Source organism: Oncorhynchus nerka, linkage group LG15, assembly GCF_034236695.1.
Source record: "Oncorhynchus nerka isolate Pitt River linkage group LG15, Oner_Uvic_2.0, whole genome shotgun sequence".
Classification (NCBI taxonomy): Eukaryota; Metazoa; Chordata; class Actinopteri; order Salmoniformes; family Salmonidae; genus Oncorhynchus; species Oncorhynchus nerka.
The window spans coordinates 59358722-59375007 of NC_088410.1; the positions used below are offsets into that span (position 1 = coordinate 59358722).

General features: G+C 40.9%; 1 protein-coding gene across 1 annotated transcript; it reads right to left on the minus strand.

Moving 5' to 3' along the window:
* Positions 1-483: 483 nt before the first annotated feature.
* On the minus strand, positions 484-15597 carry LOC115142998 (myosin heavy chain, fast skeletal muscle-like). The gene is made up of 38 exons (XM_065001758.1): positions 15541-15597; positions 14156-14368; positions 13894-14037; positions 13645-13801; positions 13515-13542; positions 13272-13392; positions 11785-11877; positions 11637-11700; positions 11445-11543; positions 9376-9479; positions 9006-9144; positions 8598-8866; positions 8341-8511; positions 7946-8258; positions 7736-7806; positions 7447-7534; positions 7227-7344; positions 6992-7115; positions 6384-6520; positions 6017-6272; positions 5658-5900; positions 5377-5553; positions 5112-5257; positions 4924-5014; positions 4429-4818; positions 4227-4353; positions 4019-4137; positions 3715-3911; positions 3439-3622; positions 3181-3346; positions 2659-2783; positions 2233-2541; positions 1821-2150; positions 1545-1715; positions 1323-1427; positions 1146-1241; positions 787-921; positions 484-668 (listed from the first exon to the last, which is right to left on the minus strand). Exons 2-38 carry the CDS (start codon positions 14354-14356, stop codon positions 648-650), a joined length of 5829 nt encoding a protein of 1942 aa, XP_064857830.1. The 5' UTR covers positions 14357-14368; positions 15541-15597; the 3' UTR covers positions 484-647.
* Positions 15598-16286: the final 689 nt, after the last annotated feature.

The window sequence follows — 16286 nt, forward strand, 5'->3', positions numbered from 1 at the left end:
GGATGGAGGCCACTGTGTTTTTGGGAACCTTCAGTGCTGTAGACATTTTTTGGTACCCTTCCCCAGACCTTGACACAATCCTGTCTCGGAGCTCTATGGACAATTCCTTCGACCTCATGGCTTGGTTTTTACTCTGACATGCACTGTCAACTGTGGGACCTTATATAGACAGGGTTGTGACTTTCCAAATCATGTCCAATCAATTGAATTTACCACAGGTGGACTCCAATCAAGTTGTAGAAACATCTCAAGGATGATCAATGGAAAAAGGATGCACCTGTGCTTAATTTCGAGTCTCATAGCAAAGGTTCTGAATATTATGTAAATAAGGTATTTCTGTTTTCTATTTTTAATACATTTGAAAAAACTGTCTAAAAAACATTTTTCACTTTGTCAAAATGTGGAAAAAGTCAAGGGATCTGAATACTTTCCGAATGCACCGTATGACTTGTAACTGAGAAAGAAACACACAGGAGGGATGATAACAAGCTATTTTTATTGACTGCTGCCTGCAGTGTTCACACCCAATGTGCCATTGTTCACACATAGGGTAGGCCTACTAGTTACAGTATGTAAACATTCCACAAGAAATTCATATTGTATGGTTGCTTGTGAATGTCTCGTTTCCTCCATTCCTCCAAAGCTGATCACTCCATTGTATCCTTGGACTAAAATAAACATTTAGGGAACAATAATTAGAAATGAATCACATTAATCTCATTTCTAATCTCAGCCATATTTGTTGAATGGCAACAAAATGACCTATTAATAAACGGTTGATCGTACCTTGCCGCCAATTTCACGGCTCTTGGCTCTCATCTTGCTGACCTGTGACTCAGCGATGTCGGCACGCTCCTGAGCTTCCTCCAGCTCATGCTGCACCTTCCTGTACCTGGACAGGTGAGTGTTTGACTGCTCCTCCTGTAAGACAAACCAACTGGTCAAATGTAACATATATACTGTAAGCCTTATTATTATAAGACATTATAAAGTCTCAAACCTGCTTACAAGTTAAGTTATGGAGCGTTATATCCGCAGGCCATAGGTAAAGTGAAGTAAATGTTACCAAAGTAAATCTAGAATTCATAGTTGAAACTATGCCGTTTTATGGTATTTCTACGATAATACGAATTCAATTTACTTACAGCCTCCTCAGACTGTCTCTTGTAGGCTTTCACTTTCAGCTGCAGCTTGTCCACCAGATCCTGGAGCCTGTTCGCATTCTTCTTATCCTCCTCAGTCTGTATAAATTAAAGGACGATTATGGCTTCGGGGTCAAGATGACTCTTTACAGAGTACTTCTCATCAGATGTTGAAAGTACCTGGTAGCTGAGCTCCTTGACTCTCCTCTCATATTTGCGAACACCTTTAATAGCATCAGCTGAACGTCTCTGTTCAGCATCAACTTCACTCTCCAATTCACGGACCTTGAATGAAATCATTTGATTATAACCAAGTTATTACAGTGTATTTCCTTTGTCATTGGTGGAGTCATTAGTAGTCAGTGTGAATGTTTTCATTAAGATGATGTGGTTAGAGTTTACCCTAGCCTCCAGTTTCTGGAGTTGCTTCTTTCCGCCCTTCATGGCCAGATTCTCAGCCTCATCCAGACGGTGCTGCAGGTCCTTCACTGTGACCTCCAGGTTCTTCTTCATCCTCTCCAGGTGAGAGCTGGTGTCCTGTTCCTTCTTCAGCTCCTCAGCCATCATGGCAGCCTGCCACCATGGCATTTCATGTAGAAATGGATAGAGATGTTACTTATCGGCAAGTACATTTTGCTGTAAGAGTTTAGATTTATATTATATGCTATAAGGACTCACATCAGTAATAGCCTTCTTGGCCTTCTCGTCTGCATTTCTTGCTTCCTGGACAGTGTCTTCCATTTCACCTTGGATCTGAGTAAGGTCAACTTCCAGCTTCTTCTTGGTGTTTATAAGGCTGGTATTCTGAGAATGCAGCAGTCCAACACGCTCACTGGCATCAACCAGCTCCTGTTCGGCCACTTTGCGGCCTCTCTCTGTCTGCTCCAGGGCAGCCCTCAGTTCTTCAATCTCAGCCAGCATCAAGTTATTCCTACGCTCCACTATGGCTACTTGCTCCTTCATATCATCTGAGGCGCGGACAGCATCATCAAGGTGCAATTGGGCATCCTGAGGTCAAAGGAAGAAAACTCAATGATATCATATTTGTTTCACAGCCTTCCCGAGTCAAGTAGATGTTTAAAATCCATACCTTGAGTGCTCCCTGGATGTTCCTCAGCTGTTTTTGGCTTTCAGCAGCCTGGCGGTTGGCATGGCTCAACTGAATCTCCATCTCATTGAGGTCTCCCTCCATCTTCTTTTTGATTCTCAGGGCATCATTCCTGCTCCTGATCTCAGTGTCCAGAGTGCTCTGCATGGAGTCCATCATCCTCTGGCTGTTCCTCTTGATCTGCTCTGTCTCCTCATCCTTCTCTGCCAGCTTCCTGTCAACTTCACTTTTAACCTGGGTTAGCTCTAGCTGAACATGGAGAATCTTGGATTCCTCATGCTCCAGCGTAGCCTTAAAATGTATCAAAATCGCAATTAAGTTATAGATGAGTAATAGACAACATAATATATTGTACCTACTTCCCCTTCCCCTTTTTAAAATGGGCATTTGATCTGTATTTTCTTTTACCTCTGCTTCCTCCAGGGCCGTCTGAAATTCTGACTTCTCAAGCTCCACTGTCTTCTTTCCCTTCTCCAGCTCATGGATGGTCTTTCCAGACTCACCAATATGTTCAGTCAGGTCAGCGATTTCCTCTTTGAGAAACATGGAAATAGTGGTTATTACACAAGATGGTCAATTAGATTGCTTAAAGACTATTTACTCTAATTGGAATATTTAAAGAAAATGTTAAACTGCATGTAATTGTTTTATTGCATGTAGACATTAAAGTGTTTCCAGATTTCTATGAAATTTGACCTATAATTAATTACAACATGAGTGAAATAGATTTCCTTTCAATTTGTTTTAATTAAGTATGTTAAATGACAGCTTATCTGTGTTAGAATGATGTGGGCGTACCCCAATAACAGAATGGTGTGGGCATATACCGGTCATTAAACATATTAATGTGAGTTGACCGCTGATTGGCCAGCTTATGGGATGTTCACTGGACAGTTACTTTAAGTTTGATTCAGAATGTTTGGAACATACGTTGCAGGTTCTTGTTCTCCCTCTTCAGTGTCTCCAGGTGGTCCAAACATTCTTCATAGGAGTTCTTCATCTTGAACAGCTCGGTGCTGAGAGAGCGGGCCTCTTTCAGAGACCCCTCTAGCTCTGCCTGGCCCTCCTCATACTTCTGCTTCCACTCTGCCAGAACCTGGAAGTGTCATTAACAGGTTCATGAATAAATTAGTGACTAAATAGGTGGATTTCATTAATTTTTCCTTGCCATCTTGTCTTTCATGGTACCTTGTCAAAGTTCCTCTGCTTCTTGTCAAGTTGGGCAGCTGAAGCATTAGCTCTCTCCACATCAATCATGAGATCCTCCACTTCACCCAGGAGTCTCTGCTTGGTCTTCTCCAGAGAAGCACACTTGGAGTTTGTTGCCTCAATTGTCTCTTGTGCGTCTTGCAGACGCTGTGCAAGCTTTTTCCTGTAAAGGTATAGAAACATGTTTGTTTTTCTCTGATGTTTGCCATTGTATGTATTTTGGTCATTATGAACATGTTCCATGTCTTTAATTACTTGGCATCCTCAAGCTCCTCAGTGCGCTGAATGGCATCAGTCTCATATTTGGTTCTCCACTGAGCCACCTCGCCGTTGGCTTTGGACAATCCACGCTGCAGCTCAGCTTTGGCCTCCTGCTCCTCTTCATACTGCTCCCTGAGCAGGTCACAGTCATGGCGGGCTGATTGAACAGAATGGGCCAAGGCATTCTTGGACTTTCGGTTGATTTGTAGAGAAAGAAACCTTTCTTTAGAATTTGTTCAAAACGATTTGTAAACATTTGATGTATTTCTTTGCAAACCTATTAAGTGATGTATCCTACTTTCACTTCTTCCTCGATGTGCCTCTTGAGTTCCTCAACCTGCTGTGTGAAAGCTTGCTTGCCTCTGGTCAACTGGGAAACCAGAGCACCTTTTTCCTCCAGCTGACGCCCGTATTCACCTGATTGAAGATACAATGTAGGAAATATGTTTCTAGCAGATATATTGATGATGTTTGTTTGGGTAAGTAGTGTTTCTTTGCACACTAACCATTCTCTGTCAGCAGTCTTGCCCTTAGCACACCTATGTCATTCAATTGGCGCACATGTTCATCGTTCTTGGATTTGAGCTCACTCATTTGATCCTCAAGAGAGCGGCACATTTTCTCATAGTTTCCCTGAAACAAGTACAGTTTTAGAGTTATTTGATCATGACTTGTTTTTTGACTTCAATATAAACCTGTTGTTTTTACCTTTGATTTGGAAACAGACTCCAGGTTGCTGGAGAGGTCATCAATCTCCATTTTGAATTCACTCTTCTCCTTCTCCAGCTTCTGCTTGACACGCTGGAGGTTGTCTATTTGTTCTCCCAGTTCTGCCACAGTGTCGGCCTGCTTCCTACGGAGTGCAGCAGCCGTGGCCTCATGCTGCAGGGTGGACTCTTCAAGATCACGACGCAGCTTCTGGAACTCAGCCTCACGCTTCTTGCTCATCTCAATCTGGACAGATGTTGCACCTCCAGCTTCTTCAAGCCTCTCACTGATCTCCTCAAGTTCCCTGGAGAGATCAGACCTCTGCTTCTCAACCTTGGCCCGAGCAGCACGTTCAGCCTCAATCTCCTCCTCAAGCTCCTCAACCCGAGCCTGAAATACATGGTCGTATATATTCAGGCCTTGCAAAGCCAACTTGAAAATATTCATTCTTATAGATTTGAATCACTTTAGTTAAGTTCTACATCTTGAATCAACCTGGAGCTCCTTGATCTTCTTCTGGAGCTGAAGACCAAGTGTCTGTTCATCCTCAACCTTGTTAAGAAACTGGCTTAACTCAAAGTCCTTCCTATGTACAGTTGAACACAAGAACAGGGAATGGAGATGAAGTTGAAGTAATTTTGGTAAAACATACGAGCTTGCTTTATTATTGGTCAGCAACTTACTTCTTAATCTTCTCCTCTGACTGCTGCCTGTCATTTTCCAGATCCATTACGGATTCCTGGGACAGTTTCAGATCTCCTTCAAGCTTCCTTTTGGCTCTCTCAAGGTCCATGCGGACTTTCTTCTCTTGCTCCAGAGATCCTTCCAGCTGTTTTAACAGAGAGCAGGCATTATTGTACTGTGGTTCCATCTACATGTGTATACGGATAATGTACTACTAGTTATAACCTCTTTTTACTCCCTCAATTCAGTTTGTTTTTTGCTCACATCATCCACTTGCTGTTCAAGCTTGGTCTTGGCTTTGGTCAGAGTGTTGACTTTGTCTTCCTCTGCCTGGAGATCATCAAGGACTTGCTGATGCGCCTCTTGGAGGGCTTTCTTCTCCTTGGTCAACTTGGCAATGGTTTCATCTTGGGAGGCCATCTCCTCCACTAGGTTTTTAACCTAAGTAGAATCATGTAATTAACATTAATACAGAATACAGCTTCATTAACATGGTTGCCTGTATCTATAGAGATGCACAAAGGTTGTATTGAAAAATAGATAACCTTGTTTTCGGTGGCATGTTTCTCCTTCTCTACTTTGGCCAAGGTGAGCTCCAAGTCATCAATGTCTTTCTTTAGCTCAGAGCACTCGTCCTCCAGTTTCCTTTTCTTGGCAGTCACCTCAGCATTGAGCTCCTCCTCATCCTCCAGCCTTTCAGTTGTCTCTTTGAGTTTGGCTTCAAGCTGGATCTTACTCTTAATGAGTCCCTCACACCTTTCCTCGGCATCATTGAGGCTCTCGCCTTCCTAGAGTTGTGATTATATGATATTTTATTATTTGTTCCACAATTATACTCTCAAATATAAACAAGGGTTGATGCGCATTGTACGAATCCACTCCTTCAGTTACAGATGCTACTTACAGATGCTACTTGTAACGCCAAGGCATTTCTTTCATTCAGTATAGCAACCATCTTCTCTTCAAGCTCTTTCTTCTTGGACAATGCCTTTGTCAGATCCTCCTTTGTTTTTTCAAAGGTCTCCTTCATTTGGGCCATCTCCTTCTCAGTTTCAGCACTCTTTAGAAGAGGCTTGATCTTGAAGTACAGCTTCATCCATGGCCAGGTTTTGACGTTCATGAAGGAGCGGATGTTGTATTGGATGGCGAAAGTAGACTCTCTGTCAAAATCCAAACAAATAAAAAAATAGTTGGATCAAGTCAATTATAAACGCAACAACTGTGTAAACCAATGAGGATGGATAGACACTTCTTTCCAGCAAAGCCTTTACCTCCTCTCGATCATCTTCATATACTCCCTCCTCATGAGGAAACCTCTGCACAGGGCCTGAGTCATGGTCACCAGAGAAGCCAGTTTCTCATCTCGCATCTCTTCCAGAGTACCCAACAGACCAGCTTTGAAGAACACCTGCAATTTAGTGTTTATTAGAAAAGTATTCTAAACTCAGAGGTTCAAAGAGCATTTTAACACCTTTTAAAGGAGTAAGCTCGGAAACCCAGAACTAAAATATTATGTAACTGCGTCACATGCTTGATTAGGTTCTGGGGGAAGATGTATATGAGAAAAGATACTAATGAGAGAAACAGTCTCCACCTCCCTAAATGGAAACTCAGCCAAAGCCCCCCCCCCATTAAGAAAACGTTCCACTTGAAATCATTGCTTCATATTATTGCTTCAAATCTCTGCCCCCACTTTAAGCACCACCTTCACCCAATCCTGACACGTCCAAATAACCAGTGATGGAAAACTAAAGTACCGGAAGTACCGTTGCTCGTTAGTAGTTGGATGCCACAGTCTTTTGACAGACGTTAACATTACAATACCATTTATGTTATGTAGTCTGTCAACCAGAGATTAGTAAGAGGAACAATGTTTTACCTTGGTGTGCCCAAACTTGTACTGAGTGTGGTCCACATCAATGGACCCCAAGAGCTTCTCTGAAGCCTTCTTGTTGTCCATGAACTGTCCCTCAGGGATGACTTTGGCATTCAATACTTTGTATCTGAAAGAAGAGATAGTTCAACTTCATCGATCAATACCACGCAGTATCCACACAGCGGTGTTGGATGCCACAATATCTGCAACTGACTTTTCAAGAGTACTGTGTAATTACCTCTGCTTGAAGTCACCATATTGGATTCTGCTGGGGAAGCCCTTTCTGCAGATTCGTATACCTTCCAGTACACCATTACACCTCAGCTGGTGGATGACCAGGAAGTTTTCCATCAGACCTTGTAGACAAATGTAATGTTTTACTCATTTATTTTCATAAAACTTAAAACAAGGTTCTTCTTCACAGGGTTAAAAACAATTTCCAGATGTTTAGCACTTACCTGGTGTCTTTGATTCATTGGGAATCAAACATCGCACAAAGTGCGGATGAGTGCTCCTCAAGTTGGTCATCAGCTTGCCCAAGTTTTCCTGAAAGTTGAAACATATTTAAACCAACAATAAACATTTCCCTTGCAAACTCCAAACTCAATGGTTGAATCTCAAACATTTTGAACAAAAGCTATTTCAGATCCACGCGCATCTTAAACATATTATGACATGAATACAATTATAACATTTCCCCTCTCCCATCATAAAGGAATATCCTCTCAATTTTTGATTAACACACACCCTGAACAGAGCAGACACTGTCTGGAAGGAGCCACCCTTCTTCTTGGCGCCACCCTTCTTGCTTGCAGCCTCTATTTGTATATTCAAAAGATACATTCCAGCATTACAGGGATGCAGTATTCAGTATTCAGTATTTACTGAATGTGCTAATGCCATAACTAGGCTTTATGTAAATATTTTCAAAAAATCTGTGTGAACAGTGAACACTACCATCGGCTGCTGGAGTTACATAGAGATAAGCCAGCAGTTTGACTGTAGACTTCTGGTAGAGTTGCACAACAGAGTCGTTCAGGGGGTCCTTGTTCTTGTCCAGCCAGCCTGTGATACTGTATTCTACAATACCAGCATAGTGCACAAGGGCAAAGTGGGCTTCCTTCCCTGCCTCCTTTCCTTTGGTAGGCTTTGGCTTTTGGAAGGCGGCAGTTTTGCCAAGATGCTGTTCATTCAGCTTGGTCTTGAAGGTAGTGTCAGAAGCTTTGGGGAACATGCACTCCTCTTCAAGGATGGAGAAGATGCCCATTGGCTGTTGAGAACAGAATAATTTTAATAGAGACCAGGCTTTTTTACAGTAAAATATTGATTTAAGAAATTGTTATTATGCGTACCTTCTCAATAAGCTCAATGCAGGCAGCCAAGTCCATCCCAAAGTCAATGAACGCCCATTCAATTCCCTCTTTCTTGTACTCCTCTTGTTCCAGTACGAACATGTGGTGGTTGAAAAACTGTTGCAGTTTCTCATTGGTGAAGTTGATGCAAAGCTGCTCCAAGCTGTTGTACTGAAGAAAAGAAAATATTTAGGGTAGTGCATTAAGTCAGCTAGTTAGTGTAAATTGGAAGGAAAAGCGATTTGATTACCACTCACATCAAAGATCTCAAATCCAGCGATGTCCAGCACACCAATGAAGAATTGTCTGGCCTGCTTTGTGTCTAACATCTCATTGATACGGACGACCATCCACAAGAACATTTTCTCATAGACTGATTTACAAAGGGCCATAACCGAGTTGCCAACCTGTGGTACAGTCTGCCCCTTGGTCACCATCTCATTCCCGACCTTCACTCTGGGGTAGCACAGAGCTTTGAGCAAGTCAGCGGAGTTCAGGCCCATGAGGTAGGAGATTTTATCAGCCACTAAGATGGAAGGGAAAATGATACTCTTTTTTTTTTTACAAAGATCAGATATTTCAATCACCAGGTTGAGTAAATATTGATTTGATTTCATGCATGTAATGTACACCAGTTTGACAACGCCAGAGATTCCTGATTTTACCTTCTGTGCCATCAGGCTCGGCCTGCTCCTCACGCTGCTTCTGCTTGAACTTCATTGCCCCATGATGCATCACAGAACCAGTCAGCTTGAAGATGCCAATCTTCTCATCAGCAGTGAAGCCCAAAATGTCAATGGCCTCCTGTGATTTAAAGTAGAGGTGGGCTATGTTTACACAAAATTTACTTCCTTGAAAAGCACGTTGATTTCCCTCTTATCCTGGAAGAACACTACACATCACTTCTTTCGAGTACACTTCCAGAAAGAAAGACACGATTCTGTGCAACATCAATCAAAATACTATCAAAATCTGATTCATTATGCTAAGAATAATCAATTATGGCATGAAATAACATATGTCATTTTGACTTGCGTCAGTGGCAATGAACTCGTCCACATCACAGATACTCTTGACGGTGATTTCACCCTGACTGAGCATGGGATAGTCGTAGGGGTTGGTGGTGATCAGAAGAGCATCTGGAATATAAACACATGTTTAACAGTGACGTTATTAACCTGTTCAACTCTGGACACTCTTTGGTGGCATTTTCTAAATGACACATACTATTGAATACTACCCTCATACAGTACATTTTGGTTACAAAACCATAAGTCTTAAGAACTGTGGGATTCTGATAAAGGTGTCAGAAACAATGTGACTATTACAGAGCCCAATATATATTTTGTCCAATGTTGGGGACTAAACATTTTTTTAAATATAGGTTTGACATAAAATATGTCACCAATTACTGTTCCAAAAGGATATTTTTTATATTTAATTTGGATTAAAAAGTCAGATCTTTTACCTAATGTTGTCACTTGAAACATGCTCAAATTTCCATAGGAACACAGACATTTTAAAAACGCGGGGCAAAGTAATCTTTCGTCTCACAGGAATCCTTTTTCGTCTTAGAGGAATGATATACTGTCACGTCCTGACCATATACATTACATTTAAGTCATTTAGGAGACGCTCTTATCCAGAGCGACTTACAAATTGACTTACAAATATAAAACCTGTATTTTCTATGGTAGAGTAGGTCAGGGTGTGACTAAGTGTTTTTGTTCTAGTTTATATTTTCTATGTGGGGTTCTAGGTTTGATATTCTATGTTGGTGATTTGTATGATTCCCAATTAGAGGTAGCTGGTTACCTTTGTCTCTAATTGGGGATCATAATTAAGTAGCATTTTTCCCACCTGTGGTTTATGGGATATTGTTTATGTTTAGTTGCCTGTTAGCACTGAATTGTCGTCACGGTTAGTTTATTCTTTATTGTTTTGTATTTGTTTAAGTTTCACTTTATTCATTAAAATATGTGGAACTCTACGTACGCTGCGCCTTGGTCCACTCCTTATAACGATCTTGCCATATACATAATTTATGAGGAGAAAGCTGAAGTGTCTATCTATCCAGTGTGTAAATATACCCCCTGTCTGATTCCCAGTTCGTCCACTAGATGGGAGCAAGAAATCATATGACGTATCTTGGCCACTGTTTGGTTTGGGTAGTGAGTCACAGTGCCAAAATGGCTGAACAGATTTTCAAGCCTGACATCTTACAATGACCCAGGAAATCAGGCCTTTGAAGTGATACTTAAAAGAAAAGAGACACAGACAGGTGAGGAAACTTCAAACTTATTTTCCCAATCACTTTTCCTATTATAAATGAGTGAACTAGATCAACGGGCAGTGGTGGAACAAGTACCCACTTGTCATACTTGAGTAAAATAATAGAAAATGAAGTAAAAGTGAAAGTCACCCAGTAAAATACTAGTTGAGTAAAAGTCTAAAAGTATTTGGCTTTAAATATACTTAAGTATCAAAAATCATCTCAAATTCCTTATCTTAAGAAAATATGTGTACTTTATGGATAGCCAGGGGCACACTCCAACACTCAGACATATTTTACAAGCAACGAATTTGTGTTTTGTGAGTCCGTTTGTCCGCCAGATCAGTGGCAATAGAGATTACCAGGGATGTTCTCTTTATTAGTGCGCGAATTGCACAATTTTCCTGTCCTGCTAAGCATAAAAAATGTAACGAGTACTTTTGGGTGTCATGAAAAATGTATGGAGTAAAATGTACATAATCGTCTTTGGGAATGTCGTGAAGTAAAAGTAAAAGTTGTCAAAAATATAAACAGTAAAGTAAAGTACAGATACCCCAAATAACTACTTAAGTAGTACTTTAAAGTATTTTTTACTTAAGTACTTTACACCACTGTCAAGGGTGCATGTGGAGGATGCATACAAGGTAATGTGGATGGAGAAGGAAATGTATTGCTTTGCAATGACCATCAGGGTGTACCCTATTTGGGAGTAACCCCCAAACTCACCAGACCCAGTACAGGGACCAGAACAACTTCTCAGAGTTTAACAGGCTTTTATGTAGCCCTATTGGCCTTATGAATCCCATGTCATATTTCTGTATTTGTCTCTCACCCAGCAATTGTGGCTGGTGTCCAGTCATGAGCTGATAGAAGATGTGGTAGCTTCTCTCAGCGGACAGCTGGAATGTCACTCTAGACTTCTCCAGCAGATCTGTAGTTCAAGTATAGCATGGTTAACAGTGTGTTGTATAACATACATTTTTTAGATGTAAATAAAAAGTATTAAAAAAATTAAGATACTTACAAGTTTCAATATCGGCTGAAGCCAGCTTTCCGGTAGTTCCAAAATGGATTCTGATGAATTTACCCTGAACAGTCGAGACATTGTAAGTAGTTCTTCAAGTTTTTAACAGGCAGCAAGTAATGTGAAGCGGCATTTTAACATTACTTACAAAACGGGAGGAGTTGTCATTCCTCACAGTCTTGGCATTACCATAAGCCTCCAGCAGAGGGTTAGCTGCAATGATTTGATCCTCCAGCGAGCCCTAGAGATGACATGATACAGCAAACTTTATAAATGAAGAGTTTCATTCCAAAATGCTATACAATATATACATTTTCAGAAACATTGGGAAAATTCGCTTTTATTGTTTAAAGAAATGATTAAAGAGATTGGTGTGTTTTTTTTCTATCTAATCATGGCATGGGGTTGTTCAATGATATGCATTTGTGTCAAATCCATCACTTGGGCCTCCTGGGTGGCGCAGTGGTCATGTCTGTCATTGAAAAACCCCATGCCATGGCGTCACTACAGACTCGGGTTCGATCCCAGGCTGTGTCACAACCGGCCATGCCCGGGACTCCCGTAGGGCAGCCCACAATTGGCCCAGCTTCGTCCGGGTTAGGGGAGGGTTTTGGCCAGAGGGGCTTTACTTGGCTCATCACGCTCTAGCGACTCCTTGTGGCGGGCCTGGCACCTGCAGGATGACTTTGGTCGTCAGTTGAAGGTGTTTCCTCCGACACATTGGTACAGCTGGCTTCCGGGTTAAGCAGGCGGGTGTTAAGAAGCGCGGTTTGGCGGATCATGTTTCGGAGGACGCATGACTCGACCTTCGCCTCGGCGATGAGACAAGATCGTAATTGTGTCGCAATTGGATATCACGAAATTGGGGAGAAAAAGGGGGGTAAAATACAATAAAATAATAAATAAAAATCTTTCACTTGATGGTTTCATTTCATAGAGACAAATACGTTTTTTCTTTGCTAAATGCTCTAAATCCACCTCACTCTTAGAGAAATAAGTAGTACTGCTAGGTTTTACACAGTCAACTGTAACAAATAACTAGACTTTATTTAAGGTGCCACCAACCTCCTGTGCCCTAGACCCTAGAACGCAATTGTGTAGATCTGAGATGCTATAAGCGACATGGTGAAACCTGGCCTATGAGAGCGCAAAATGACGCGATTACCATATGGATTGCTCCTGTCAAAATGCGTAGGGTTTCGTGATCCATTTTGGATTGGGCCATGGCCTTTGAAACTGATGGGCGTTGTGGAGAGCCGTATCAAGTGTACAAAGCTCCCCACTGGAGCCAGGGGTTTAATCCCTGCATCCACCCTTCCCACTACATCTCCCACCTGCCTGTATGCCACTTTCGTTTCAGATACCAACACTAAATAAAGTGTCAAAATACCCTTAAAATATACATTTTTAATGAATAAGGAAGCGCACTACTTTTCAGTTTTCTGCATTTGTACTGAAACAAATATAGACCTAAACAATATTATTTATTTTCTGAATATGACATTTAAATATAGCAAATTTGGTCATCAGTACCCACACAAAAAAATAACAATAGCATGATGCCTCTGCCTAAAATCAACATACTTTAATCTTGCCATACTGTATTTGCACAGTATATACAATAATGTGTCTCACCTTTATTTTCCCAGAAGCAGCAGCTGCTGCTTGTTCCTTCTTGCCTCCAGCCACTGCGATTGTCGCAAAGTACTGGATGACACGTTTGGTGTTCACAGTCTTTCCTGCACCGGATTCTCCGCTACGGGGAGGAAACACTCAAAATAAACACTTTACACAGTTGTTTTCTGTTCAAAATGACTGAAGACTAAAGACTCAATGAAGTTGATACGTTCATTAGGCTGCACAGACACAGGTGCTTACGTAATGAGGATTGACTGGTTTTCACGATCTGCAAGAGAGAAAAATATCAAAGATTAGCCTATGTTGATGAGACAATAAAGAGGCCTTCTCTGTTTCAGTTCATTTAAATTGCACCAGTAAGTGAGCATACCAGTGAGCATGTGCTGATAGGCATTATCAGAGATAGAGAAGATGTGGGGTGGGGCCTCAATTCTCTTTTTGCCTCTGTAAGCATTCACAACCGACTGGTCGTACACTGGGAGCCACTTGTAGGGGTTCACAGTGACGCAGAACAGCCCAGAGTAGGTCTGTAATAGAGGGGAATAATGTTTGTTAATAACATTTCAACTCTCCATTGATTCATGTCTTGGCCGCTAGATTATCTTTCATTTAAGCTCACGTAGATCATCCATGCTGCGTAACGCTCTTTGAGGTTATACAACACCGTGGCCTCATTGAGGTGGGTCATCATGGCCATGTCCTCAATTTTATCGTACTTTGGAGGGTTCATGGGGTGGATATCATCCTCTTTTACAGTGATGGTCTGTGCCAAAAAAATACACATAAAAGAGACGAATTATTAATCTAAAATGTTACTTACCTTATATGTGCTAATCCATTTTTATTAGAGTGCTGAGATGGAGATACATTATATCACTTACTTTGTTACACAGTGTTTTGACAGTGGCTTTGCCACCCTCTCTACTCTGGAGAACCCCTTTGAGGTACATCTCTTTGGGCTCAACCACAAAGAAAGCTGATTTGGCATCAAAGGGAGCGGCCTGGGCCGTGATCCTCTCCCTTTCCGGCTTGCGGAGGTAGATGGCCGCCGCACCAAAGCACTGCATCTCTGAGTCCCCCATGGTGGCTCTTTACTGTTAGAATGTAATGCATTGTTGTTAACAAAGACTCAGATACCTACAAAATATAAACAATGGAGAAATACGACTTTAGATTTTGACTTATGATAGGTTACGTCAGTTGTACTAAGCTCATGCGGCATAAGTTATAGGCTATTCACAGAGAATCACTGGGTTGGTGGCACCTTAATTTGGGAGGATGGGCTTGTGGTAATGACTGGAGAGGAATTGTGGAATGGTATCAAATACATCAAAAAGCTGGTTTCCATGTGTTTGATGCCATTCCATTCGCTCCGTTCCGGTCATTATTATGAGCCGTCCTCCCTTCAGCAGCCTCCTGTGGTGGGTACATTAGTTGAAATCATCATTGAACAAGATGTTACAGATGATGCCTTTAGAGAGTTGGAATTTACCTCATTATTAACGTCTTAAAAAGAGAAGATAACCCCACTGTAAAGTATTGACTTCACTCTGACTAAAGGGAATCATTGAACGGTACTTGAGTGGTGGTTGGACACATGGACAGCATACAACACTATACACTAAGTTAACCTTTAAGGTATGTTGTCACTTCATTACTACTATGGTAACTATTTCAAGGTCAAGGCCATCAGACTGTTAAATAGCCATAATCACTAGCACAGAGAGGCTGCTGCCTATATGCACGGACTTGAAATCATTTGCCACTTTATTAAATGGAACACTAGTCACTTTAATAATGTTTACATATCTTGCATTACTCATCTCATATGTATATACTGTATTCTAAACTATTCTACTGTATCTTAGTCTATGCCGCTCTGACATTGCTCGTCCAAATATTTATGTATTCTTAATTCCATTCCTTTACTTAAATTTGTATATATTGGGTATATGTTGTGAGATTGTTAGATATTACTTGTTAGATATTGCTGCACTGTCGGAACTAGAAGCACAAGCATTTCGCTACACCCGCAATAACATCTGCTAAACACGTGTATATGACCAATAAAATGTGATTTGTTTTGAACTGCAGATACACAAACTGAAGGTAACTGAAGGTACACAAACAATGATTAAATTGTAATGACAGGACCTTAGCCAAATTAGTAACTAATAATTAACATTCTTGGTACTGTATATGTGATAACACAAAAATGTAACATTTTACAACTACATGTAATGCTTGCAAAGTAAAATGTTTTTACCTTGTTAGACACCAACAGTGCAGGTAGGTCTCTGGCAGCCGTTGAACAGAATACCTAAAAAGACAAAACATTTCTTTAGTATTTTACAGCTTCCTCTACATTTTAAAATGTATAATATTAAATCAGATAATGCAATATAGAGAGACTCTAATAATTAAGATATTAAGATTATAATCAAATAAATAATCGGAACGTTTCATTTAAATGTGCTTTGTTATCTATGAGCGAAGCAAGACTAAACTGAGGTAGCATCTGTGCTGGAGCATGACTTACCTTAGCTGGGTCCCTGTCTGTCCCGATAGGAGTGGTGTCGCTTCTTATATAGAGGGACGAGTGCCCTCAGGAGATTACTACTTGATCTCATTGGCCATGTATTTTGGCTTTGTTTGGCAGTAACCTCTAGACTGCTAGTTGACGTGTGACTGCTTCGTGAAATATCCCATGATTCATCTCACATATAACCACGGCTGTCATTGTTTTGAATGATTTATTTAATTGGTGTTGACATTAAATATTGTAGCATATAGAGTATATATATACATCTTATTTTATATGTTTTTACAAGATATGTAAACATGTGCTTTGTGGTGTGCAGTAAAAACATTGACTCAATCTATGATGACATCTCTACAAAATCTCAAATGAGGTGTGAAAGGTTTTTTTGTCAAGCATTTTTAACACTCAAGCTTTGTTTCAAGTATAGTGCACAGAACATACTCGACTCAAGGTTAGGTCAATCTCTGGTT

Excerpts from the sequence above, each read along its gene's own strand:
- LOC115142998 (XM_065001758.1), bottom strand. The coding sequence starts at position 14,356 with ATGGGGGACTCAGAGATGCAGTGCTTTGGTGCGGCGGCCATCTACCTC. Across the intron at positions 13,802-13,893 it reads ACGCAGCATGGATGATCTAC|ACCTACTCTGGGCTGTTCTG; the intron begins GTGAGCTTAAAT and ends CCTCTATTACAG. Across the intron at positions 1,428-1,544 it reads TCCAGAAACTGGAGGCTAGG|GTCCGTGAATTGGAGAGTGA; the intron begins GTAAACTCTAAC and ends ATTTCATTCAAG.